Consider the following 26208-nt stretch of genomic DNA (forward strand, 5'->3'; position numbering starts at 1 on the left):
GTCCGATTATTCACAACAATCGATGCATTTTATCGCGTCCGCCACGATCGACGATCGATCACGTAATAGCTGTAACTGGGATGAATCGGTGTTCGTCAGCAGATTTGCTGGTAATTAGTGATGTGCCGACTCATTAGCAATTAATTACTTAAATTTGCAGACTATTTAATTGTTATGTTTAATTGGTAATATTATACATTAGGTTATAAAATATGTATAAAGTTCTCTACATAAACACCGTTGTGTGTTGGAAACTACTAATAATGAAAATAAAGTAATAAGTGTGACTCTTTCCTCTTTAACATTATAATACTGAGTAAAGTAATATGGAAATTGCTATTAAATCAATTTATAAAATTGCTATAAAACTTATTATTAAAGTTTTATAGGAATTTTATAAATTGATATATAAATTTTATATGAAAAATTTATATATAAATTTTAATTTAATGTAATATTGTAAATTAATGTATCTTATATATGTAAGATATTGTATTATAATTTATATACTATCTGGTACATGTATACTATATGAAACTCATTAACATAATTATGCTCGTCGAAGTATATTTGCGTGTTGAATACAACATTGTTAATACTATGTAGCTCTATTATACTTCAAAAGTTAGTTAGTGTCAGTGAAATTTTAAACTAAGGTAGAGTTTAAAACAGTAACTAACTTTTACTGTTACTTTAACTGTATTAAATTATATACTAATATTAAATAGACACATTTGAAATAGTAATAATCGTTATTCAAATAAACTTATATAAGCTGTTTTGAATTTTTGTTTATAAACGATGAACTTAAAAAATAATAAAACAATATTAAAATTTCCGAAGAATTAAAAATTGCGAAGCATATCTAGTATACAATTGATTCGTTTGAAATCATTTATTTTAACCGACTATATAACCAGCTGACCCGTCAAACGTTGTTTAGCATATAAAATATTTCAAATAAAGAAAAAATCGGAAGAGAGCTACCTTTATCACCTCCCTAGGAGCTAAGAGTGGCCCTATACGGACATTTAGTCTATATTTGGTAGTACTATATATCCTTATATAAATCTAACAAATATAGGCCAAAATATTTCATAAAAAACTGTTACCTTTTCAAACGAGTTCAATAACAGACACTGAGACACAAGATTTTTATATATTAGATACTGTGCCCGCCGTTTCACTCGAGGGAAATTTAGCCTCTGTGTTATTCTGATGTATAAGTTATATTATTTTAAAGTGTCATAATATATTCAGTAGTTTTTGAGTGAAAAAGTAACAAACATCCATACAGATAAACTTTAGCGTTTATAATATTATTAAGATTGGTAACTGGCGCGTTTAGTCAATATAATGAGTCTAGTCAGCACATCTCTATAATCAAGGTTAGGATTACTCAATAATCAATTAAATCTCGCATTATCTGTCCAACGTATGTATGTATGTTGTAAGTCTCTCCGTAAAAAGGTATTTTGGACTATGCAGTGGCTAGTTAATTGTTATTATGCGGGCGGTTTAGTGTTATATTTATTTCTTAAATATTACTACGAGAATGAGGTTAAGATCGCTGCTGATACCGGCGCTGTTAGCTGTTGCTGTCCTCAATGTATCGCAGGTTAGAGTTTTTTTTTTAATTAGATTTACCTTATGCAAAAGTATAAGAAAAATTATGCTTTAAAATGTATCACAGAATTCCATTTTTAAATTACTGTATATAAATCCAATATATTAAGTCGTTTTGATTATTAAGAAGTATGTTGATGATAATTGTATATATATAAGTACAATTTTATTATTATTTTACTAGGTTTTAATTTTAGTTTAAAAATTAATTATTTATTTGAAAATATTGGAAATAATAGTTTATATATTTCTAATAATTTAACATTAAATACAGTGCAATTATGAATAGTGTAATAATAATAAAATTCACAAAATTGATTGATGACAAACCAAATACAAAATACTTATTTTATATTCCGTCATTGTTTTTCAATAGATAATTAACTTTTCTACTTGTACATAAAAACAGTATTTGATATTATATTATATACTACCTCGGTACTCTGGCGGTTTAGCTTACTTTATATTCATCACGGGTTCGATTCCCGTACAATATTACTTCAGAGACAAATTAAACTTTACCTATGTTGTCAGCTTTTTGCGATACTTAAATAGTGCTCTACCTTGCTACAGCTAGTAACGATATTTGAAAATTTGAAATTATTTGAAATAACGCTATAGGTGGTTCTATGTAAGTAGCTCAGGATTTCAAACAATCTTATATATATGTGAATGTGTTTCTTACAGGGCAGCGTTATAATGAAGCACTCATTACTGCGCCCTCGCAGCCGGGAGCCCTGCTTCACTTGTCGTGCAGAAGACCGACCTTTCGCCTACCCCCTCATCGTGTTCCTCCGCAAAATCAAGGACATGTTTGTACGAGGCTTCAACGTTATCGCGGCTCACACTAAAGAAAACAAACTAGACTAAAATATATTAAAACTCAGCAAGAGTACCTATAGATTCTTCAGTACTATAAGAATATGAACAGGACTAAAATATTCTAGGATTAGTAGCTGTAGCTAATCTTTGACTTTGATTAGGTCAAAGTGATTACCTACATGAAATAGTTCAAAATTGAAGTATGTCAGAAAATAAACTAAGAGTCTTACCTTTAAACTTTCGCATTTAGTACACATTACAAATGTTGTTAAATATTATATTTTGTAGTAAACCTACAGTTTAATAATACCTTTAGTACTTAGCTCCCTCAACGTATTGCCTAGGTTGCACTAGCCGAGGTCAGCTCAAGACTAACTGTAATAATAATATATGTAGATATAAATTATATTCAATAGAGTTCAGCCGTATGAGTATTAAATATTCAAACAGTTTATAATATTAGTAAGAATTTTAATATCCATGGAGTTATAGAACGGAAAAGTGCAATTAATGCTAAAAATCGAAAATAAGGTTTATTTTTTATAATATGATCTAATTATTCTGAATATAACCTATCTAAGTAATATGACTAGGATAGTACCTAGTCATAGTTCATTTTTATTTTTAACATAATAATAGTCATTGTACGTAAATTATTTAAGTTATTTAATGTTAATTCTATTGATCTCTATAAAATTAGTGTTTATAGTGAATTAAACATTTTAGTAATAATGATAAATATTTACAATATTTAATCTAATTTAATATTTATTTTGGTATAACATTATGTGCCACATTATTTTTGTATTTATGAAAATAAAAGTTGTCTGTGATTATCTACTATCTACTGTTTTATTTTGTTTATGAATGTTATAATGTTTTGTTTAACTATGTAAACTTATTTCCGTATTTATCTGTAAGCTATTTCTGTATGTATAATATTATATACAATAATATGAATTATAAACTTTATGAACAGATAGAAAGAAGTTGATTTTTTTTCTTTAGACATTGCTATGATAAAGCAAAGTTTCTTTCAGTTTTATATACAAAAAACCATAGATGTCAGTTACGTATAAAAAGCGCTTACATTAAAGAAATAAACAACAACAAAAATTATCAATGTAATTTAATAAGATTATATAAATTAATGCTTAATACAATTATTATTGTATTTAAAAATACAATAACATAAATATTTTAACACAATTTCTTCTTCTATAATTCTTGTTTAAATAAATATTATTTATTACAATTTCTAAAACAAGTAATTAGTTTAGAGTACTAATAGTTATTTATTTTCTTAACAATAGTCTCTTAAATCTAATAAATTCTGCAGTAGTCAACGACCCTTTATTTCTCAGTTCGACTAGTTTATCCATAATATTCTTACTGTTCTTCTCTTCCTTTCTATCAAGAATATTATAAGGAACCGTCACAGGTTTTATCTCAGATCCTAAAGTTTTCTGCAGCAGTGATTTACTCAAAATAGGAACTTTAAGAGGTGGAAGTATTCTGGGTAATACTGGAGGCAGTAGTGGGAACAAAGGTAATATTGGAGGTAACAGAGGTAATGGATGTAATATAGGAGGAACTAACGGTAATGATGGTAATACAGGAGGCAATATAGGCAAAAGAGGTAGAAGAGGTATTTTAGGAATAGCTGGAGGCATTATAATAGGTGGGAATAATGGTGCTCGCAATTTTGATAACATTGAAGAAGTTTTAGGTTTAGGAAGTTTAAATGGAGGTTTTGAAGGTAATTTTGGTAATGGTAGTGAGGGTAAAGGATTGGACTTTGAGTTTATGTTAATTATTACAGGTGAATGGCGCGAATACTTCTTGATTGATAGAGGATTTCCAAGCGGCTTCAAATCACCCGCAATTAAACCCAAGTTGATTGCATGCGACATTTGTATCTGAAAGTCAAATATATTTACTTGCAACTAAAACCGATAGTAAACTAAAACAGCATGGATAAAACTTTATAACGGAAAATTTAAAAAACAGCCAGCTTATTTTAAAAATTCTTTCACCTATAGATGCCTACATTAACAAAGTATAATATGAAGTAATTATAATTATATCAGGTAGTTTATCATGAAAGAAATACGGATCTCGAGAAGTTTTAGGTGTTTGTTTAGGTGAAAGTTAACTAAGAATAGTGTAATCATACAAAATATACTTATTACAAAACAAATTGAGCATTAAATGAAATGGGCATTATTTTAAATTTTATCTTATCAGCCGTTGTTAAGTATCTTATAAATGTACATAGTTTCATAATATCTAGGTATAATCGGATAAATTACTTAAGAACATGTATATAAAATTTGCATGTTTAAATAACTCATTGGATACTTACGATTACAAAAATAAGAACTGTTTTCGACATATTTCCAAATAGAACTTTCGAGATGGCAATTACATTACCTTGTCCAATTGTTTTAAACCCGTTTCTTCAGGTTCGATCATTTTTATACAAAGATGTTATTCTACAGATAATGTTTTTGTTATCTTCTCCAGAAACAGATTAAACACGTTATGTAATGAGAAGGATTATTTTACACATTATGACTTTTAATATATCAATTTAGAGATATACCTAATATTTTAGATAAATTTTAGCAATTATAGAATATACTATATTCCGAATACGACAAATATACGTACATTTCATCTGCGCATTTTTATAATCGAATGTGTATAAATAAAATGTGAATATTACATATATTCACAGTTTCCACAATTGGGTACGACGTATAAGTTATTGTTAAATATGAATTGTATATAATGTTTTAAAGAAAGTGTTGCATATGAGTATTGATATTTATGAGGGCAGAGGAGATCAATAAGAGATGGATCACTGTGTGAAAGATGATTTGGCAAGAAAGCGAGTAAACAACGAGATGCCTGCAAATAAGGAATAGAAAAGAAAAACATACAACGCCGTATAAAGAGGATAAGGAAGAAGCATATGATGATGTATTGTAAAGGAAAAAACTATTGCATGTTCTAAATATATACATAAGCATTTCTGTCAAATCCTTTGAGTAAAGTTTTCTGATGCGTGGATACCACTGCATCATCTACCACAGTGTAGTTTATTTTGTATTATATTGTTTCCGTTTGAACTGTAAGAGATGGCAATAAAATCACAGAACATAACGCATACCACCTTAGTACTAAGAAATGAACCACGTGCCACGTCACCTGACGGCCTGAAATTCGAGGTATTATTAATGTTACCCTGTCATATTTATATATACAATTCAATGATGTTATTAGGCATATATTAGCTTTAAGGATATTTTGAAAATCGTCTCCGTCACGTCGACGTGTAGTGTAAACAAAATTGCGATCAATTCGCGATTCATTGTTCATTATTATTGTTCCATTGCTTGGCATAATTTGATACGGTACTTATCATCAAATTTTCATCCGTGATTGATTTCATAATTAGTAAATATATTGTTATTGTTTTTATTGTAATTAAAGTAAGACAGCTTTCTTTTTATATATCATAAAATTGTAATGGAGACGTATGTGATCTTGAAAAGAATGTGATAGTTTTTAAAGATTTTCTCCGTTTGTGTTGTTTGTCAATTTCTTTATGTGTGAGTTAAGGAAACGGTTAGCTCAATTATATTATTTACTTTACAGTATTCTAGGCAACCCTATATATAAAATACTAACCGCCAGCGTTACCTCGTACTAATACAGTTTTCGACGAAATCTATAGGTAGAGTACCTATGTTTTCCCTATTTCAGTCTATTGCAGCTTGTTTTATAATATGTTTTTGTTTTTATTTGCTTCAGGCAATGAAATACAACAACATTTATACAACAATATTACCCCATATTACAATATGTATAAAATAAAATAATAATATTGTTTTTGTGGTCACCACACTCGCTATGGCAATCTGCCACGGTAACTCCAGTAAACCACTCCCTTCGGCAAGTAGTCGTCCTCCATGAAGGTGGACAGCATTTTAGTGGGGCGCTACAAATGCTTTGAAGATCTTATGATTATGGCTGAATGGTACAGCAATCAACGAAAGTAGAGGATACGTAGACATGACATCTTGGCCCTCAGCAACAGGAATGCATGAGTAGGACCACGAGTGTAACATTATGTCATGATGGCCTGGTGCTGTTTATATATATACGTATATATTGTCTATTATCTCATTCATTAATATTTGCACCGCCAACAATTTTTATTCTCTTCACCATTCATGATTGCTTGGTAAACAATGCCACATTACGTCAACTCCGCCATATGTAGTTTAAAAAATGTGCATTGAAGTTACATAAATAAAAAAATATACTCGTATCACTTACCATCAGGATTTCCGTCAGATTCTCATTCTTTTCTAATCTTATAAAAATAAAAATTTTGTTTTATCGACATATCAGTCGCCGATAATATCTATAGCTTTTCTGATGAAATATTTTTTGTTATCAGTCTAGCAATTTTTGAGTTTATATTGTTTTTAATTTTAGTTAAGATTAATAATAAGTATTACTTCACTTAGTACTTATATCGACACGTTCAATCTTATCATAGGAAAGCTTGAGACATTAGTACAAAAATATTTCGATATAAAATGAAATCGATTGCACCATTAGATAATAAAGGTTTATATAAATCACGTATATTATTGTAAATATGACAATTAACTCTTTAAATACGAAATTGATAGGTATTTTAATATAATAATATTGTGATTGTGCCGCGCGAAAGGCAGGAATGGGGACCCAGAAGTTGGTTTGGTCCTCATTTGGGATCTTATTGCTGTCGTCGTGTTTCATCACTGCTTGTGATGAGAAGGGATTGTGCTTGGTACGATTACTTATTTATTTTTATAAGATTTTTTAAATAATAATTATTAATACACCTGGATGACTCACACAGCGGCTACATCGCAGCCCTAATTTTTAAAATAATAATCATATTAACCTTGAACAATATGCACAATGCCAGGTAGTCCCAAGCTAAGCTAATCTTATGATATGGGTACTATACGGCAAATAGAAATACTTAAATACATTTTTTATAAATACATGTATAATGTAGGTCGAAAAAATCCAGACTAATACAAAAAATCATACACATGAATACAAATATGGATCGTGCGAGGAATCGAACCTGCGATCACCGGAAGTATCGGAAATAAGGCAGTAAATTAAAGCCCTGAACTACTGAGGCCGTGTGACGTATTTTTCAAATAATAAATTATCACAAAAGACTATTATAAAATACATCGACTAACAATATCTTGTACGGATGGGTAGTCGATCCAAAAGTCTATATATACATATATAGGTTATATATATGATATATAGAATACAAAGTTAAGTACAGGTAGTATGTGTTTATAATTCAAAAAATTAAAAGTCTGTTTCATTTTCAGTTGGAGGCTCTGAAGGAAATCAAAGAATGCAAAAAATCCGTGTTGTCATCGTAAGTATAATTTGATATTTATTAAATTTACACTCACATATGAAAATGATACTTTATCATTAGATACTGAAGGTAATGCATATCTTATTTAAAATTGCAGGTTGCTGAAGCCGGTGCTTTCACCGAAATGTCTAGGTTGGTATCATACAATTATTGAGTTTATAATGTAATATAATGACCACTTACACAACGTTCCATGGACATTTCTATGTCTTTTCATTTCTCTTACACTAAAATGATCCCTTAGTAGGCGAGTTGAAATGATTATTAATATTCTATTAATTACCCGATATGACACTTTTTGATTTAACAAAATGGGTTTGATTTTTAAAAAAATATTTTATTATTAGTTTCTACTAAAATTTGATTTAGACCTCTGGGACCTCTTTCTCATGTCAAGGGTATCACAGGATAACGTGAAAAAAGGGCGATTGGAAACTCACAATATTTATTTGGTATCTTGATAAATGAATAAGTAGCTAATTAAGTTGATGTACATCAACAATATTATAATTTCAAATACATTTGTATACATATATTGTTTTCCATGTATATAAATTATTTAAAACTGTATTTTTGTTAACAGAAAAAGAAAAGGAACTGCTACTGCCTTGTGAGAAAATCTTACCCCCACTACCTCCGCTTCCTCCCCCTACAATTGTATTGATGCCGGCAGGAGAACCTTTACTCCCGCCGCCAGTCTTACCACCACTTCCACCTATAGCGTATCCCGCACCTCCTTGCATATTACCCCCCTTGCCTCCCCCTCTTTGTTTACCACCTCCCCCGCCCTTGCTGCTTCCCGCGCCGCCACCACCTCTATTACTTCCAGCGCCACCTGCAGCACCTGCTCCGTACTGTCTCCCACCTCCAGCGCCAGCTCCATTGGTTCTTCCAGCACCACCACCTCTAGTGTTACCAGCACCTGCCCCTGCCTGTATCCCAGCACCACCCCCACCACTGGTATTGCCAGCACCGGCTCCTGCACCTGTTTACTTACCAGCACCACCGGCGCCAGTAATACTTCCGGCTCCGGCTGCACCTGTATGTCTTCCCGCACCTCCGCCACCAGCCCCAGTCGTTATTCCAGCTCCTCCAGCACCTGTAGTACTGCCAGCGCCGTCTCCTCCTCCTGTATACTGTCAACCACCGCCTCCAGTATACCAACCAGCGCCTGCTGTACCACCACCATCTCCTCTTGTAATATCCCTAGTACCTCCACCGAATCCACCACCTGCATATGCACCGCCGGCATATCCACCGCCTGCATATGCCCCACCTGCATATCCACCGCCTGCATATCCACCCCCATGTGGTACGCTTGCCCCTCCTCCACCCCCTCCCAGTATACCTATGACAGCGTATATGGTGCCACCACCAGTACCAGTTAGCCTGGAACCGAAGCCGTTACTGGAGCCTAAACTACTGCCCAAGCCGTCCTGTGGTTGTTCGGCCCCTCCACCACCGGGCTATCCCTACTATTACAAATAAACTATTCTTGATAACAATTATATATGATTATTATATTAATGTTATTTATTATACTTATTTTAGAAGTAGTAAATTTTGTAATGTCATATTGTAATTATTACAAAAATATACAGCCATGTCTACAAATTGGATTTTTTAAATATAATTAAATTAAAAGTATTCAAGATAAAATCATATTAATCTTGAGCATTTTTTTAAATTCTTCATGTTTTATTTGTTCTTTTTATACCTCCTTTATACAATCTTACAGGCTAGATATATGTAATGGATGAAACCGCAGTTATACATACATATATATGTAGTACTGTACTACTATACATATATGGATAAATTTTTACTTCAAATTCTAGTACAAATAGCCAAATCAACTAAGGTATCAAAAATTTATTAGGATCGAATTATAAAAATATACGATGTCACTGATCCATAAGTAAACACGTCAAACTAATACCATCCCTGTTTTTGCGTATGGGATGAATAAAGAGAGAGATATTGTTACGAAAAGTAAACTCTGAAACCACACAGAAATTATTTTAACTTTTAAATAATGTATCTGAGATTATTCCAGAGTGCTATAGGTGCTGTATCTATTAAATAATATAATAATATTAATGAAACATGAAGTGAAGCCAAATCTTTCTATACCTTTTAACAAAAATTGCGGGGATGGAGGAGTATGAGGAGGAGATTGCAACATACTAATATTTTTTAAATTATGCATAAATAAAACATTACGCACACTATCATTATATGAACTGATAACAAAACGTTAATTTAAATAATGTCAATATTGTTAATTGCCAAATTAGCGTATCGTGATATATATATATATTAATAGTTACGTGAAGTAAGTCTTTGACAGTATAAACATTATTTACAAAAACTTATAATTTAAATTAATTATTGTTGAATTTGAACCACAGTGCGACCACTAGTATTATTTAAATGTATACTCACAAAATTATGAACACTAGCCAAACCAAGGCGGGCCACTAGTGTTTATAAAGAAAGTAATAATTTGATGCATATTGTAACAACAACCGTAATCGCAATTTAACAAATGGAATCCGCCTACATGATTATCCACCCCTTACTAAAATGAATGCTTAATTAATAATTTTCTATGCAGTGTACAGTGTGCAGTTTGAATATTTATTGATGTAGATTACAAATGAGCTTTATTTCATGTAGAAAAAGTGATTTTGATGCGTGAAAAGTCATAAAGACTTTAAATTAAACACTTGAAATTCCTAAAATTTCGAAAATGTATTTAATGTATTATATGTATTACCAAAATTTTTTCGTAGTTACGAAATTTGTATCACAATAAAGATTGCAAATATTTCAATTGTAAAACATAAGTGTGTTTTTAATAAGTATTATAAAATAATTAAATTTTATTATAAGAATAAATTATATTTATAAAAAAGTTGAATGCTTATTAAAAAATAAATAAATGTTATTAAACAAATATATATTTTTTTAATAATAAATATTGTATGTATATTGGAGAATGAGTAGCTTGCTGTCGGTACTCTATAACGAATTCTGAATGCGGTGGCATTTATTATAAATAAAGCACTGTACTCTATGGTACTACACAGTATCTGTGTATACCATAGACAAAATGCTAGTTGCAGCTATAGTGGACCTGTTTAAGTACAAACTTGTTAATAGCATCATTGTATTAGCGTGCTGGCCACACATAGGTATTTATTAGAAATATCATATCATCAATAATCATGAAATTATAACTTCACGCCTGTTTAGGGTAGACAGAAGCATTGTCAACTGGATACTCATAGTTATTGACGGTCTTGGTGGTCTAGCAGTTGAGCGCAATGCCTTACTTCCGATGGTCGCGGGTTCGATTCCTCGCATGGCACAAACATTTGTATTCATAAGTATGATATATCGGTTTGGGTATTTTCTATGTACATATAATATGTATATTTTTACGAAAAAATATATCTATGTATTTGTATCAGTTATCCAGTACCCATAACACAAGCTTTAGAAATAGAAATAATCTTTATTCAAATAAACTCATTACAAGCACTTTTGAATAGTCATATTTTGATTCTACCACTCAATTCAGAATGCAGATTCATCATAAGAAGAATGAGCAAGAAACTTGTGTGTTGCTCTTTTTAATAGATGTTTTTTTTTATATAAATAACAATTACAGTATAACAAGTAAGAGGCATGCGATAATCAACATCATCGCTATGCACTCATTATTAGTGTAATCAGATAATATTGTCAGTGCTATATAGATTTTAAGTTCAGAGAGGGGTGAGATAGAGATACACACGCTGTAGACTTTGTACGAAGTCTATCCTTATAGGGTAGGTACACAAATACGCGTCTGTAGTGGAAGAGTATTGTTAATAATGTGTACTATAATTCCATTATGTAATGTGTACTAATAATGCCATTGCTAGCAATGTACCATGTCAGGTTGCCCTTCACGCGGTCTCCCATGGAAACCATAGTGACAAATTACTGGTGAATTTGTCACGATGGGCTAACTGACCAGACATGTTCATTGTTCATCCTATCATCCTCCACTGATGCCCCGCCAGCGTAAACCGTTAGCGCAGGAGGGAGCACCATTTCTTTATCATAAAAAAAATATGCGCCTGTATTAAAGTCTTGACTATTCAATTGACATTTTACAGATCGTGTGAAATTCATGCATCTATTATTTAAATATGGTATAACTGCCACATTCACATGCTCGGAAACTTTTGATGTCATCCCCCAATTTCAGGGTGTGTTATACTTCAATGGACCAAACGATGTATTGTTAGAAAGAGTTAGTATGATTTACTCTACTCATGTTTTAGGATCACCTTCCAGTAATATTATTTCCGAACCAATACGATATGAAACCTATAATAAAAGTGATTATTCCTTCATAAAAGGCCGGCAACGCATTTGCAATTCCCATGGTATTGCGGGTGTTCATACCGGTTCACCTGATGGTAAGTGAATACCATCAGGTGCGCCTGAAGCACGTTTGTTCCGTATGCTAACAAAAAAATTAATAGTAAAAAGAAAGTTTATTATTTTTTTTTATGTAAATTGAATGACAAACCAGATTTTTATTGTTGTTAATAAATTTAGGTTAGGCCAGAACATTATTCTCATTGTTACAAATGGATGGTGGTTGGTGATGATATACCAAGCGCTCTCCATCATGTGCGCTATGATGTTGATGCGGTGATGTTAAAATTACCATCAAACACTCCTAGTATTATCGGTAAGTATTTATAAACAGAATATATAATATGCAACAAAAAATTTATGTACTCAATTATAATAAAATAATATTCTTTTTTTATTAAGAATTATAGGTCAGATTAAAATAATATTACCCAAAAACCCTGGTCTTAAATCTTTACAATCAACAAAGTCCATGGAATATTTCACAAAATACTTCGAAATATTAAATAAAATATCCATAGGTAAACACATCTGTATTCCTATAATTTTGTCTCAATATTCATTTGTTAATAGATATCAAAAAATTCTCTCCAAAATTCAGAACTTTAGCCTGGGCACATTTTGTTTTGATTGTATCTGTATTGTATTTTGTGAACTAAATATATATGTCATTTCAGGAAATGAATTTCAGAATTTAAATTATTCTACATCACCTAATCAAACATTATACATAGAAGATATTATGGTTCACCCACACGACGGTGCATCCATACATCCTTGGGCCTATTGGACGAAATATTCGGGGTTAAAAGTGACACATGATCGTGAAAAGATTTTGCGGCGTTTAAACTTCCGAAGATCACCCATTAGAATTGCATCTCCCGTGAGTTGACGTTTATTTACTAATGACTATATCCTACGACTTAATGTCAACATAGACACAGTAGATCGTGTTATATTACTACTGCAAGTATTTTTAGTTTGAAAATGTATACCAAAAATTCCTCTTTAAAATTTTATTTCCGATTGTAGCACTCCATATGCTCAGCCGTATAAAAAAAATAAGTGTAGACGGTGCTCAGGAATAATATTATTCAGAAATAGATATAGAAAACTTGTTTACATATCAGAGAACACATAAAAAGAACATACAAACTTAATAACAATACAAAGATAATTTGAAAACAAAAGTTTTATGCTTAACAACTAAAGACCAAATACCAAAACCCGTTATGGCAGTGTGATGTCTGTCAATGGCAAATATTAATTAAAGCTTCGCTCTATTGTTGTAATATTAGAATAGTAACATAAAAAATATAATAAAGATTAATTATTATTGTTATTTATTTTATTACAGATTTCCAACTATTCTCCAGAAACGTACGAAGGCAGCTACGAAGATTATATGGAGGATATTACGATGCCAAATGCAGGAGTACGCTGTGGTTATGGTGCAGCCGTACTTATAACTGAAGCCCTAAACGCTACGTAAATGTTAATTTAATTAAAATAGAAATTATATATTTTTAATACCACTTATAATAATTAGATAGGTATAGGAACTTCTAATGGTAAACGGATACCAAGCCTATGGACGAAATAAATATGAAAGGCAAGCTTCACGAATTATTTGAAAGAATTTATTTAAACCAGTACAAAATTATTATATATCAGAGCCTACTGATCCTTAAGCAATTGAAAACATGTAATCTATAAAGAAAATAGGCAGGTAGTTCATAGTTTCTCTATAGATGTAGTTGATTGTAAATGATTTCTATACTAATGTAGTTGTTTACGTTAACATGCATTTTAATAATATTGTACTGGTTTAAATAAATTCTTTCAAATAATTCGTGAAGCTTCAGCGTTCAGCAATTTGCGTAAGGCTGGAAGAAAGTACTTAGAAACCGTACTATCCGATTGCAGAGTGTGACGATGAATCCCTACCGATGATGAACGGTGCCTTTATTCAAATAAACTTAATATGAATTATTCTATATAGGCTCTTTGTATCACTTTTAATTGTACTTCCTCGCAAGGAGTGCCATGTTAAACGGTTAGTTTTATTAATATTTTTCGTTTCAGCAAAGCTATACAAGTAACAGCGACATGGCTGGAAATAACCAACAAAAGCGAAATTCATACTAGCATGTACATGTTACTTTTGTCTGCACAAACGGAAATGGGCGCAGGCACGTTACGACCTACGTATGTGAGAATGTCTATATTAGACTACATAATGCCTATATGGCTGTTCAGGTACTAAAACCAGTGTTTGTTACTTGGACTTTTGTCAATTACTAAAGATATTATTAAAGACCGTGGTATTTTGTATTATTGAGTAAAGTTAATATTATATTTGAAGCTAAATTCACTTCTATTTTTCATCGATTACCTTTTTGCTCTCTCTTCCTTTTTCTTTTTTGGTAACTTTGTATCTTTCTTCGTATTTTACGAAGAAAGATACTCAACTCAACTCAATAAACATGTTCTTCTATATTTAAAAAAAATATAAAAAAATGTGTGCTGTAACATATAGTAGAAGTGAAACTTCAATGGACCATTGTCCTCTCTCTACCGCCACCAGCCTTTTTTTGTTTCATAACGCAATATCCCCTCCACGCGAAACGCTTTTTCGTAACCGAAAATCCTAATACTTCTATATTGAAGTCTTACTACAATACCATTTTTATACATCAATGCTCCATATTTTTTTAATTTCAATTATTAATTTTTTTCCAGTGTTGGCTTCACATACCTTGCTGAGAGAGACAGTAGTAGCAACATGTATATACAGCCCTTCACAACGTCAGTATGGTGGACATGTCTAGTCATTGGTATCATCCTAGCATTAGCACAGAGGTTTACAGCCAGGAAAGCTGAAGAGAAGGAGGGGGCATATATGTCTGTATTGGCTACTTGGTTGCAGCAAGGTATATTTTACACACACGCAATATAATTATTATACCATAGCTATTTTAAAGATGTTATGCAAGTTTCATGTTAACATATTGAATGATTGTCCGTCGGACAATCATAATACCTACAATTTTGTGTATTAAGTTTTTATTTAATTTTAAACAAGCTGACAATCCACCTGATGGTAACAGGGGTATATCGTCGGAGGTAAGCGCTAGACCTCCGAAATAATGTTACCTATATTATATAACGTTTGTAAGTGTCTGGAGATTCTATTATATATGATTAATGTATTAAGAAAAAATGTATAACTATTTCAGTCTGTTTGCGCCACAACTAGTTTAAATGCACATCTCGTGTAATAGACAAGGACAGACATACTCACGATCTAGGGCCGAAAGGAGCCGAGTACGCCCGCGCCATCGCTGGAAAGAAAGATGGCGCTGCTTCTTCGTTTCCCGCTCGTGTCTGAGAAACGCCGCTCGCACATAATTACGTTTTATAATAATTGAATCACTACGATTTAATAAACTATTGAATTGTCAAGGTGTATATAGATAGTGTGCAATATTCAAGGTGTATATACATTAATGTGTGTGTGTGATCGGTTCATCGATCATCATCGTCGTCGATCATCGATTCCTGCACCAAGACGCCATAGCAGAAAGCCAGGTACGCTCGTAACTCCTTACTTTGCCCGTGATCTGTGACGACAGTCTTATCGAAGGAATATATCTCTCGGGATACATATCCCTAGGGAACCGCTTTAACATTTTTTGGCCCGTTGCGAACCGGATATTTTGCTATTTTTAAATTGAGTTACATTTAATAACGTACCCCTTTTGCTATTTATTCGCAAGGTCCTTCGTTTAATATTATTATTAAGAAACCGCTTTCAAAATTGATAATATAAAATCCGCTTATTTAGTCTTATATTACTTATTTGTTTCTCAGACATACCCGCGTAGCCATATAGGATTGCCTTGTCATTTCTTTATATTATACCGCAACCAAGCACCTATATGTGTAATAGTTTATTATTTATAAACTTATTTATTATATACCGATATAGAATACCATATAATATCCCGCATTCCTCTGTATTATCTCTTTAGATAATAAATATTTATATCACCGCATTTATAGTATAGTCTTAAAATTGTATCCTATAACTATATTATACATAATATACTTGTACATCCCGCACACCTACAATATACAAATATAAATGTCTATATCCCGCATTCCATTATATTTTATATAGTAATCTACGCAACACTTAACCGTGTTCTCGCTACATACCTACATATAATTTTATTTTCGTTACTGTCCGCTTACGCTGTCTATTGACAGGTCACTGTATAATTACCTATAGTTATATTGCGTTAAATCATTAGATATGTCACGTAAAGATAAAGATGCGCCTACCTTTTCACCTAGTCGTCAACTTATTATGTTAGAAGCTAAACGTAATGCTTTATTTCAACGAATACAAAGTATTTACGATAAGTCGAAGTCGGCTACGGAATCGGAAGAAAAAAGACGTATGTTTCTTAGTTCATGTATAACCATCGATGACGTTCGTAATAAGTTTCAAGATGTACTTGATGAATATAATAGTAGGATGCTTGATGAGAATCCTTCTGCCGTACCTAATTTTCATGTATATGACTCATTTGAAGATTTGTTTTGTTCAATTAAACAGACATTTTCTGATCTTTCTTCTGCGCCCACGGGTGGGAATTCGTGTGGGATAGATGCACCTGTATCTAGGCCCAGGCTCCCCCCTGGAATTAGTCTCCTTCAGCGGCAATTATCAAGATTGGAATTTATTTTACGCTAGTTACAAATCTACTGTCCATGACAACTCCTCACTTACAAACTCAGAAAAACTGTATTATTTACTGGGTAAGTTATCACCCAAAGTACAATCGGTATTTGCAGGTATTACACCCTGCGCCGAAAACTATGAAATTATATTTAAGTCTCTGCTTGATAAGTATCAAGATATTCACGTTCTCGGTTCTAATTACTTAGACCAGATCTTAAATCTTAAATTAGGCAAAATGCCTTCCGCCGCAAGTTTTCAATTATTTATAGATAAGTATGTCACCGCCGCTATGTCGTTAAAGGGCTTAGGTATAAAACAATTATCCGATTTCATTTTATTATATATTGCAAAACGTAAATTCGATTCAGAAACATTACGCGCGTTCGAATTACACTCTTCTATAACAAAATCACGTGATTTTGACGGATTTATTAATTTTATAAAAACGCAATGCCGCATATATGAAAATACACAACCCGCGCCCGCCACCAGTACAGAGTCAAATAAATACCGCCCGCCTACTAATAAATACCGCCCGCCTACTAATAAATACCGCCCGCCTGCTAAGTACCCGGACCCGCAGTCTTATGTTTCAAGTGTAACACCTATAAAATGTTCACTTTGCAATAGTAATATGCATGATCATTTTTATAAATGTAGTGCATTCGAAAAATTGTCACCTCTCGATCGTTATAAACATATTAAAGCTAACAATTCATGCGTAAATTGTTTAAGTACCAAGCATAAGTCAGGTGTTTGTAAATCAAAATCTTCGTGTCGTGCATGTCAAAAGCGCCATCATTCTTTGCTACATTTTGTTACGGATCGGGGCTCGCTGCCCGCGCGCGATGCGCCCGCGCCCCGTAGTAGCATGGCTTCACCCCCGCTCCCGTCACACAGTGGCGAGGCCGTGGCCAAGCAGAGTGGTCTGTCACTTTGCGCGCTCAGTAACAAAACTGTGCTACTAGCAACTGCACGCGTTATTGTGTATGACGCATTAGGTAAACAACACTTAGTTCGATGTTTATTGGACAGTGCGTCCCAAAGTAATTTTATTACTGATGAATGTTGTGACCGCTTAGGTTTATTAAATGAATTAAAATATTCATCTACGATGGTAAAGGGTATCGGTGGCTCACAAAAAAACGTTAAGGGTTCAGTAGAATTTAATATATTTTCTCGTTTTAATTTTAATGTTCACTTTAATATTTCCGCGCTTGTTGTTGACCGTATTACGGACAGTTTGCCTTCCGTTCCTGTCAATACCGCCGCATTTTCACACATTAAAAACCTACCGCTGGCAGACGGCGAGTTTGCCATTCCTAGTAATATAGACGTACTTATAGGTAGTTCTATATTCCCGCACTTGCTATTGCCGGGTATTGTGCATAGCAAGCATCGTAATATTCCGCCTGCGATACAAACCGTATTAGGGTTTGTAATCATGGGTTCCGTACCCACTTTTAATTCCGCATCGCCTAATTCCGCATTATTAAATACCGCATATACAACGTCATGTTGTTCCGTGATTCATGATCGTATGGACACTCTCTTCCAAAGTTTTTGGGAATTGGAGGAGATAACCGCGCCGCCCGCTCAGAGTGCCGATGATCTCGAGTGTGAACATTATTTTCGCGCCACCACTACTCGTGATGATAGTGGTAGATATATCGTATCCCTGCCGTTTCGAGAGGACGTGTTCTCCTTAGGCGACTCTTTCGCTGCCGCACATAGACGTTATTTATGTCTAGAACGTAAGTTGGAAGCGTCACCTCATTTTCGTTTTTCTTATAACGAAGTAATTCGCGCATATATTGATAAGGGCTATTTAAGTCCAGTTAAATCGCATCAAGACAATTCACTTATACCCTCGTACTACATTCCACATCACGGAGTGCTACGAGAGGATAAGGTCACCACTAAATTGCGCGTGGTTTTAGATGCCAGTTGTAAAACGACATCTGGTCGTTCGTTAAATGATATATTGCATAGTGGTACCAATCTACAGGGTGATTTATTTAGTATTTTAATTAACTTTCGTCTTTTTAAAGTTTGTATTTCCGCCGACTGTTTTCAAATGTTTCATCAAATAGTTGTACGCGAACCCGATCGTAGGTTTCAGCGAATTTTGTACCGCTTCAGCACCGATGATCCTGTGACTGAATATGAATTTAATCGTGTATGCTTCGGACTGAGGTCGAGTCCATTTCTCGCGCTCCGCGTTGTTCGACAACTAGTTGAAGATGAAGGGGATAAATTCCCTGCTGCTGCCGCTGTTGCTTCGTCCGCACTATATATGGATGATATCGTATCTTCTGTTATGACAGATGAACAGGCTATTACCATTAGTAACGAACTTATTGCACTTTTTAAAATGGCACAGTTTGATCTCGTAAGGTGGACGAGCAGCTCCCGCGACGTGCTTGCTCACATCCCGGATACACACAAAACCCTCAGTGACAAATCATTCGATAATTCCACCCCGCACAAGATCTTAGGTCTATTTTGGGATAACTCTAATGATTCTTTTAAGTTCAAAGTAATCACGCCAGACGCTATATGTACTAAGCGCGCTATTCTCTCCGCTGTTGCCCGTTTATGGGACATTTTAGGTTTCGTGGCTCCCGCTATTTTGTACGCCAAGCTCCTTATTAAGGAACTCTGGTTGTTGAAATGTGATTGGGATGCTCAACCCCCGCATCATATCATCGCAGCCTGGAGACAGTTCTGTTTAGAACTGCCCTCGCTTAATAGGCTTCGCATACCGCGACACCTAGGTGTGGTTGAGGATTGTCAATTGAATATTTTAGGATTTGCTGACGCTAGTGAACGTGCTTATGGCGGTGTAGTCTACCTACACATTCAGGTTGATAATAAATATTTTGTTCAATTATTATGCGCCAAGTCAAAGGTCTCGCCTGTAAAAATTGTATCCATCGCGAGATTAGAATTGTGCGCAGCCGTATTACTCGCAAAACTACTTCGTAAGGTTGTTGATACTATCGCACCACGGTATCCTGTGAATAATATATACGCCTTTAGTGATTCAAAAGTGGCTCTTTGTTGGATCCACTCTTCTCCGCACCGCTGGCAAACTTTCGTTGCCAATCGGGTAGTACAAATTATCGATAACGTCCCGGCAGACTGTTTCTATCACGTTGCTGGTTCCGACAATCCTGCAGACTGCCTGTCTCGTGGTCTCACACCAGACAAGCTAGTAAACCATCCGCTATGGTACACCGGACCTTCATGGGTATTAAGTAACCCGGCCGAGTGGCCACTTGTTGTCAATCACGACTTATCGAATGAAGACATTCCCGAACAACGGACTGTTATACACACATTAATTTCAAATACCTCTGAATCACTACTTTACGCGCTATCTCAACGCCTTTTTGTATATTCTAAATTATTACGGACTATTGTTTATATATATAAATTTATTAAACGCCTTCCTCGTAATACCGTTATTACGAGTGAAGACTTAGATTTTGCTGAAATAAAGTTAATCCGCGCCGTGCAAGAAGTATATTTTGCACATGAGTTTAATAATTTAAAAAATAATAAATATTGTTCTTCCGCTTTAAACAAGCTCCGACCATTTATAGACAAGGACGATGTCATCCGCGTCGGTGGTCGCTTGTCAAGTTCCGCTGAGGATTACTGCACTAAGTATCCTCTACTTTTACCGCGCCGCGATCATGTTATCGATATTCTTATCGATTTTTATCATAAGAAGCATCTTCATGCAGGACCAGAGTTACTTATGTCCTTACTCAGGCAGAAGTACTGGATCCTGTCCGCTCGCCGCTTAATACGTTATCGCATTCATAAATGTAACGCTTGTTTTAAAATAAAACCGCGCCCTACGTTTCCACTCATGGCCGATCTACCGAGCCACCGCGTCACTCAAGTTGATAAGGCATTTACGCATGTAGGCTGTGACTATGCCGGTCCCTTACAGTACACACCTATTCGTGGTCGGGGGTTAAAGGCCGCAAAGCATGGCTATGTATTTTCACTTGTCTGACAACCCGTGCTACTCATATTGAAGTTGCTACTGATTTAAGCACGGTTAGTTTCTTATCCGCACTTAAACGATTCTTATCTCGCCGAGGCCCGATAAACTGTTTATATACGGACAATGGAACATGTTTCGTGGGTGCTCGCAAGTATCTTCGCGATTTATATAAGTTTCTTGATGAATATCGCCCGCATTTAGAATTAGAACTTTCAGAAAATCGCATTAGTATGAAATTTATTCCTCCCGCTGCTCCCCACTTCGGTGGAAGTTGGGAAAGTATCGTAAAAATAGTTAAAAATAATTTATTTAAGGTGATAGGATCACAAATTCTCTCTTATGAGGAACTTATAACAGTGCTTTCTCAGGTTGAGGCACTTATTAATTCGCGTCCACTCACAGCTAGAAGTAGTGACCCCGCTGAGCCGTCTGCTCTTACGCCGGCTCATTTTTTAAATACTGTGTCTCTTTCATCAATTCCTGCGCCAGAAGCTAACACGCACGATTTAAATCAACGCCATTCCCTTCTGGATAGCATTGTACAGTCTTTCTGGCGCCGGTGGCGAATGGAGTATCTGCATCAATTGCAGACACGCGCTAAATGGAATCTTCCATCAGTTCCCATTAAGGAGGGTACTGTTGTAATTTTAGTAATAGATAACGCACCGCCCTTTTCATGGCCATTAGCTGTCGTTGAAAAGGTACATCCTTCCAAAGACGGAACTACGCGAGTGGTCACTGTTAGGACTTCAAAGGGTAGCTACCTTCGCCCGGTAGTTCGTTTGTGCCCATTGCCGCATCAATAGTTATATATTTAATATAAGTAAAAATTAGATTTAGCTTAGTTATATATAACTTTCATTCATATATCGTATTCACATAAACTCAGATAACTTCCCGCTTATGATTAATCTTATACACGTTAATATACCGCTCATTTATTTATATATATCTTCCGCATACTGCTATTCATTTCCCAGTTGTATATATATATGTATATTTTTTTAAAGGCAACCCTTTAAGGCCGGGGGAATGTTTGCGCCACAACTAGTTTAAATGCACATCTCGTGTAATAGACAAGGACAGACATACTCACGATCTAGGGCCGAAAGGAGCCGAGTACGCCCGCGCCATCGCTGGAAAGAAAGATGGCGCTGCTTCTTCGTTTCCCGCTCGTGTCTGAGAAACGCCGCTCGCACATAATTACGTTTTATAATAATTGAATCACTACGATTTAATAAACTATTGAATTGTCAAGGTGTATATAGATAGTGTGCAATATTCAAGGTGTATATACAATAATTTCCGCCGCGCGTGTTGTGTGTGTGATCAGTTCATCGATCATCATCGTCGTCGATCATCGATTCCTGCACCAAGACGCCATAGCAGAAAGCCAGGTACGCTCGTAACTCCTTACTTTGCCCGTGATCTGTGACGACAGTCTTATCGAAGGAATATATCTCTCGGGATACATATCCCTAGGGAACCGCTTTAACACAGTCAATTGTCTATTGTCCAAGGTCATTATTATTATTATTTACAGATGCAGGTGCTGTACCGACTGGTACAGCGGGTCGGTGGACCTTCAGCGTTATGTCCATTTGTTCAATGCTGGTGCATGCATACTACACTTCAGCAATAGTATCGGCTCTCATGAGCGCCGGACGAGGAGGTCCAAACACATTAAGGGAATTGGGAGATTCAAATTACGACATCGCATCTGAGTTCCAGGATTTTATGGGCAGTCAATTCTTCAATGTAAGTTCTTGATTTTTTTTACGTAATGGGAAATAGCAAACAAGTTTACAACTCACCTGATTATAAACGGTAACTGTCGCCTATGTACATGTTAACATTGCAATTCCAGAGGAGTAAGATGTCATATCTCTTGTCCTGTAATTTCACTGCCTAATCTGCATTCTACAACCGAAGCACAGCTTGCAAAGTCAATTACTTGCCAGCTAAAATAGGCGAGGGTGAGGTACCCACTTAGACCCACGAAACTGTGAATAAAACAACAACTGTGATAAAAAACTACTGGTAGAATTGAAGACACGAAAATGCAAACATTTCTACTCGTACTTTCATGTTTCATACAAATATATGTATTGCGCAAGAATGTACCCCGCGACCACCATTAGAGTGACAAAGTCAATGTACCGTAAACCGTTCGACCACCAAGACCATCAATTATTGAGTATTAATTAGAGTATATATATTTTAATAAACTTTTACGTTTAGTACACATTAATAATCGGGTCTTAACACGAATGATTTTATGGTAAATGAGGTATTTACCTCTCAGCGCTTCGACTAGGTTTTACTATTGTTAATTATATTAATTATTATATAGAGAACAACACCATGGAGTGACTTTGAATACTTAAAGAAGAAGAAAATGACATCGAACCTGTACCGTAATATTGATTACGCAATGAAGCACATGAAGCGTGGTACATTAGCATACCACGCGGAATACCACCAGTTGTATTCATATTACAATAGATTTAATGACGAGGAGTTGTGCAAGATAAAGAAAATTGACACGATCCCAGAGGTATGGTATAACCTTTTTAGTTTTTAATAACAATCTTAGTATTTAATAACATTATAATTTTAACACGCCTTCAAGTGCTTTAGTGGAATAGAAATTTATTAGCTATAAACTAGTAATAGGTAATGTAAATAATGAATTAAAATTGAAAAATTGGCATAAACCCCGACAGGTAAGAATAAAGTAAATAATCGTTATACTTCTGAGATGCCTAGCGCCGCTAACACAAAGAGCTGATGATCTTAAATCGCTTGAACAGAACCTCATGAATTGTAGCTAAGAACCATGTTGATGACGTTAACTTTAAAACAAAAAAACTGCATCATAATCGACATAGGCACTCCAAACTTATAAAACACACTCTTTTGCATTGCGAGTTAATAAAAAAAATATAAATGAAGAAAACGAGAGGACATTCTTTCAATATTGGTTTAACATAGAGATTCTCTGAACGAAAAATTTTCATTTTTATTTTTTTAACATTTTGATACATGGAAATTGAGACTAAATAGGAAAGGATTTATTAGGCAAATAGATGTGACTGTTGTATAAAAATATCTCATGTATTAATAGGTATTAGATTGACCTTAACGTGGTTTCCCCTGAAAGCCATTATTTTAAATTCCTGGTAAATTTGCCACGATAGGCTAACTGACCGATCTCATGCTCATCTTATCTTTCTCCACTTAGTGCTCCCACCAACATAAACCGTTATCACAGGCGGGTACACGATTCCATTATTATCCATAAAAATAGTTACACTTGTACGAGAAGTACAGATCTTTATTAATCTATACATATAAATAAAATTGGAGTGTCTGTTTGTAATATTGCAATAACCATTTTTTACTACATGCATATGAATATGAATACGGTACTACCTAACACCAAAATAAATTACAATTTTTGTCTGTCCTATTTGTTCCGGCTAATCCCTGATATGTCTGGACCGATTTTGACGGGCTTTTTTTGGCAGATAGCTGATGTAATAAGGACTAACTTAATCTTTTATTTTAGAAAATTAAACTTAATTTCCACGCGGCGATATCGTGGGTATTGCTAGCTAAAAATAAACATAGCTCAATAATATCTTCAATTCTGCAGAAAATGTCATGGGTGACTGGACCCCACCGTGGTCAATACACCAACGTGATGCGGTCGGCTGCCATGTGGGTCCTAGAAACAGGACTAGCCAGGCGCCTGATACTCCGCACCTCTGTCCAGCCTCCACCTTGCAGGGCAGCGATGTTGGCCGAACGAGTTGTACTCTCAGATATAGTCCCATTAATAGGTGTTAGCATTTTGGCAGCCTTTGTGTCTATATTCCTTTTGACTTTAGAAATCATTCATGCAAAATGGAAAAGAAGAAATGCAGAATTGTCGACTAATGAGTTTGTGCCCAAGGACGATGTAGATGAAATATCTGCAATAACAATGTAGGATTTAATATTTCGTTCTGTTTATATTTTGTTTCATTTTGTTTATCGTTAATTATGTTTGCACTGCTGACAATTATTTTCTGCACCACCTATGGTTGACTGGTAGAAAATGCCGCACGGTGTTATATTTTATATTGTGTTCATTGAAGTTAAATAAATAAATTTACACAAATTATAAGATATGGGTGATTTTGCTAAGAGGAAATAAAATTCCGGAATTACTATGCCGTTTTGATTTTTTTTATAGTTTCAATAGTAAATTTCAACTATACATATTTAAGCGTCTTATATATTATATTTGTATTTAAAAAAACTCACGAAATGATGGCAGCAACATTAGATCGAACTACTTGTATATCTATTCACTTAATAAAATTCAGATTGCTGATTATCTAAATATTTTTGTTTATAAATCGACTGGCCTGTTATCACACCAATGGCTATAGACAGTGATATAATAATGGTTGATGCACTGATGTAAATCAATATTATCACAGTTGTCACAAAATATATTGTAACACCCGTGGTACCACTCATATATTACCATATTTCAGGACTAAGTTGTTATAACTAAATTAAAACTTACTTTGTGCGTCTTAAAAAAGAATATCCTACTAATATTATAAACGTGAAAGTTTGCGACAATTAATGTTTGTCATTGTTTCATACTAAAATCTAGTGCAAAATCTAGTGATTCGAATTAAATTTAGTACAAAGATTATAAATATTTTAATGTAATATTACTAATATATAACGAGAAAATTTGTGAGTATTAATATTACTCTTTCACGCCAAAACTAATGAACCAATATTGATGAAATAATATATGAAATATTATGTAAATTGGGCGATATATAATGTTAAATGTCAAGTAAATGTGGTGCAGACAAAGTTGCCCGGGTAAGGTAGTAATGAAATAATTATTGAGTAATGTAACTTAGATTTTTTTACAATCAAGACTTAAACTTCTTATCTGCACGCAGGCTTTACAGACATTATCACACGCATCCTTATCATTGCATCTTGTTATCTCAAAATTATAATTTAATCTTAACGTACTATCGAGATCACGTTCATTTTCCAATA

At 34.2% G+C, this 26208-nt stretch overlaps 3 protein-coding genes across 3 annotated transcripts; 2 read left to right on the top strand and 1 right to left on the bottom strand.

Moving 5' to 3' along the window:
* Nucleotides 1–3743: 3743 nt before the first annotated feature.
* Nucleotides 3744–4843, bottom strand: LOC131848325 (uncharacterized). The gene is made up of 2 exons (XM_059198147.1): nt 4814–4843; nt 3744–4367 (listed from the first exon to the last, which is right to left on the bottom strand). Exons 1-2 carry the CDS (start codon nt 4841–4843, stop codon nt 3744–3746), a joined length of 654 nt encoding a protein of 217 aa, XP_059054130.1.
* Nucleotides 4844–7204: 2361 nt separating this feature from the next.
* LOC131847360 (uncharacterized) lies at nt 7205–9409 on the top strand. The gene is made up of 4 exons (XM_059196927.1): nt 7205–7297; nt 7869–7918; nt 8019–8053; nt 8505–9409. Exons 1-4 carry the CDS (start codon nt 7205–7207, stop codon nt 9407–9409), a joined length of 1083 nt encoding a protein of 360 aa, XP_059052910.1.
* Nucleotides 9410–11036: 1627 nt separating this feature from the next.
* On the top strand, nt 11037–25123 carry LOC131848332 (uncharacterized). Its single transcript, XM_059198155.1, has 10 exons — nt 11037–11118; nt 12091–12227; nt 12539–12665; nt 13036–13241; nt 13716–13846; nt 14444–14617; nt 15101–15291; nt 22673–22887; nt 23483–23686; nt 24788–25123. The coding sequence occupies exons 1-10, from the start codon at nt 11037–11039 to the stop codon at nt 25121–25123; spliced, it is 1803 nt and encodes a 600-aa protein (XP_059054138.1).
* Nucleotides 25124–26208: the final 1085 nt, after the last annotated feature.

The sequence above is a fragment of the Achroia grisella genome, unplaced genomic scaffold, assembly GCF_030625045.1.
Source record: "Achroia grisella isolate CSIRO2021 unplaced genomic scaffold, CSIRO_AGI_Agris_v1 utg109, whole genome shotgun sequence".
NCBI lineage: Eukaryota > Metazoa > Arthropoda > Insecta > Lepidoptera > Pyralidae > Achroia > Achroia grisella.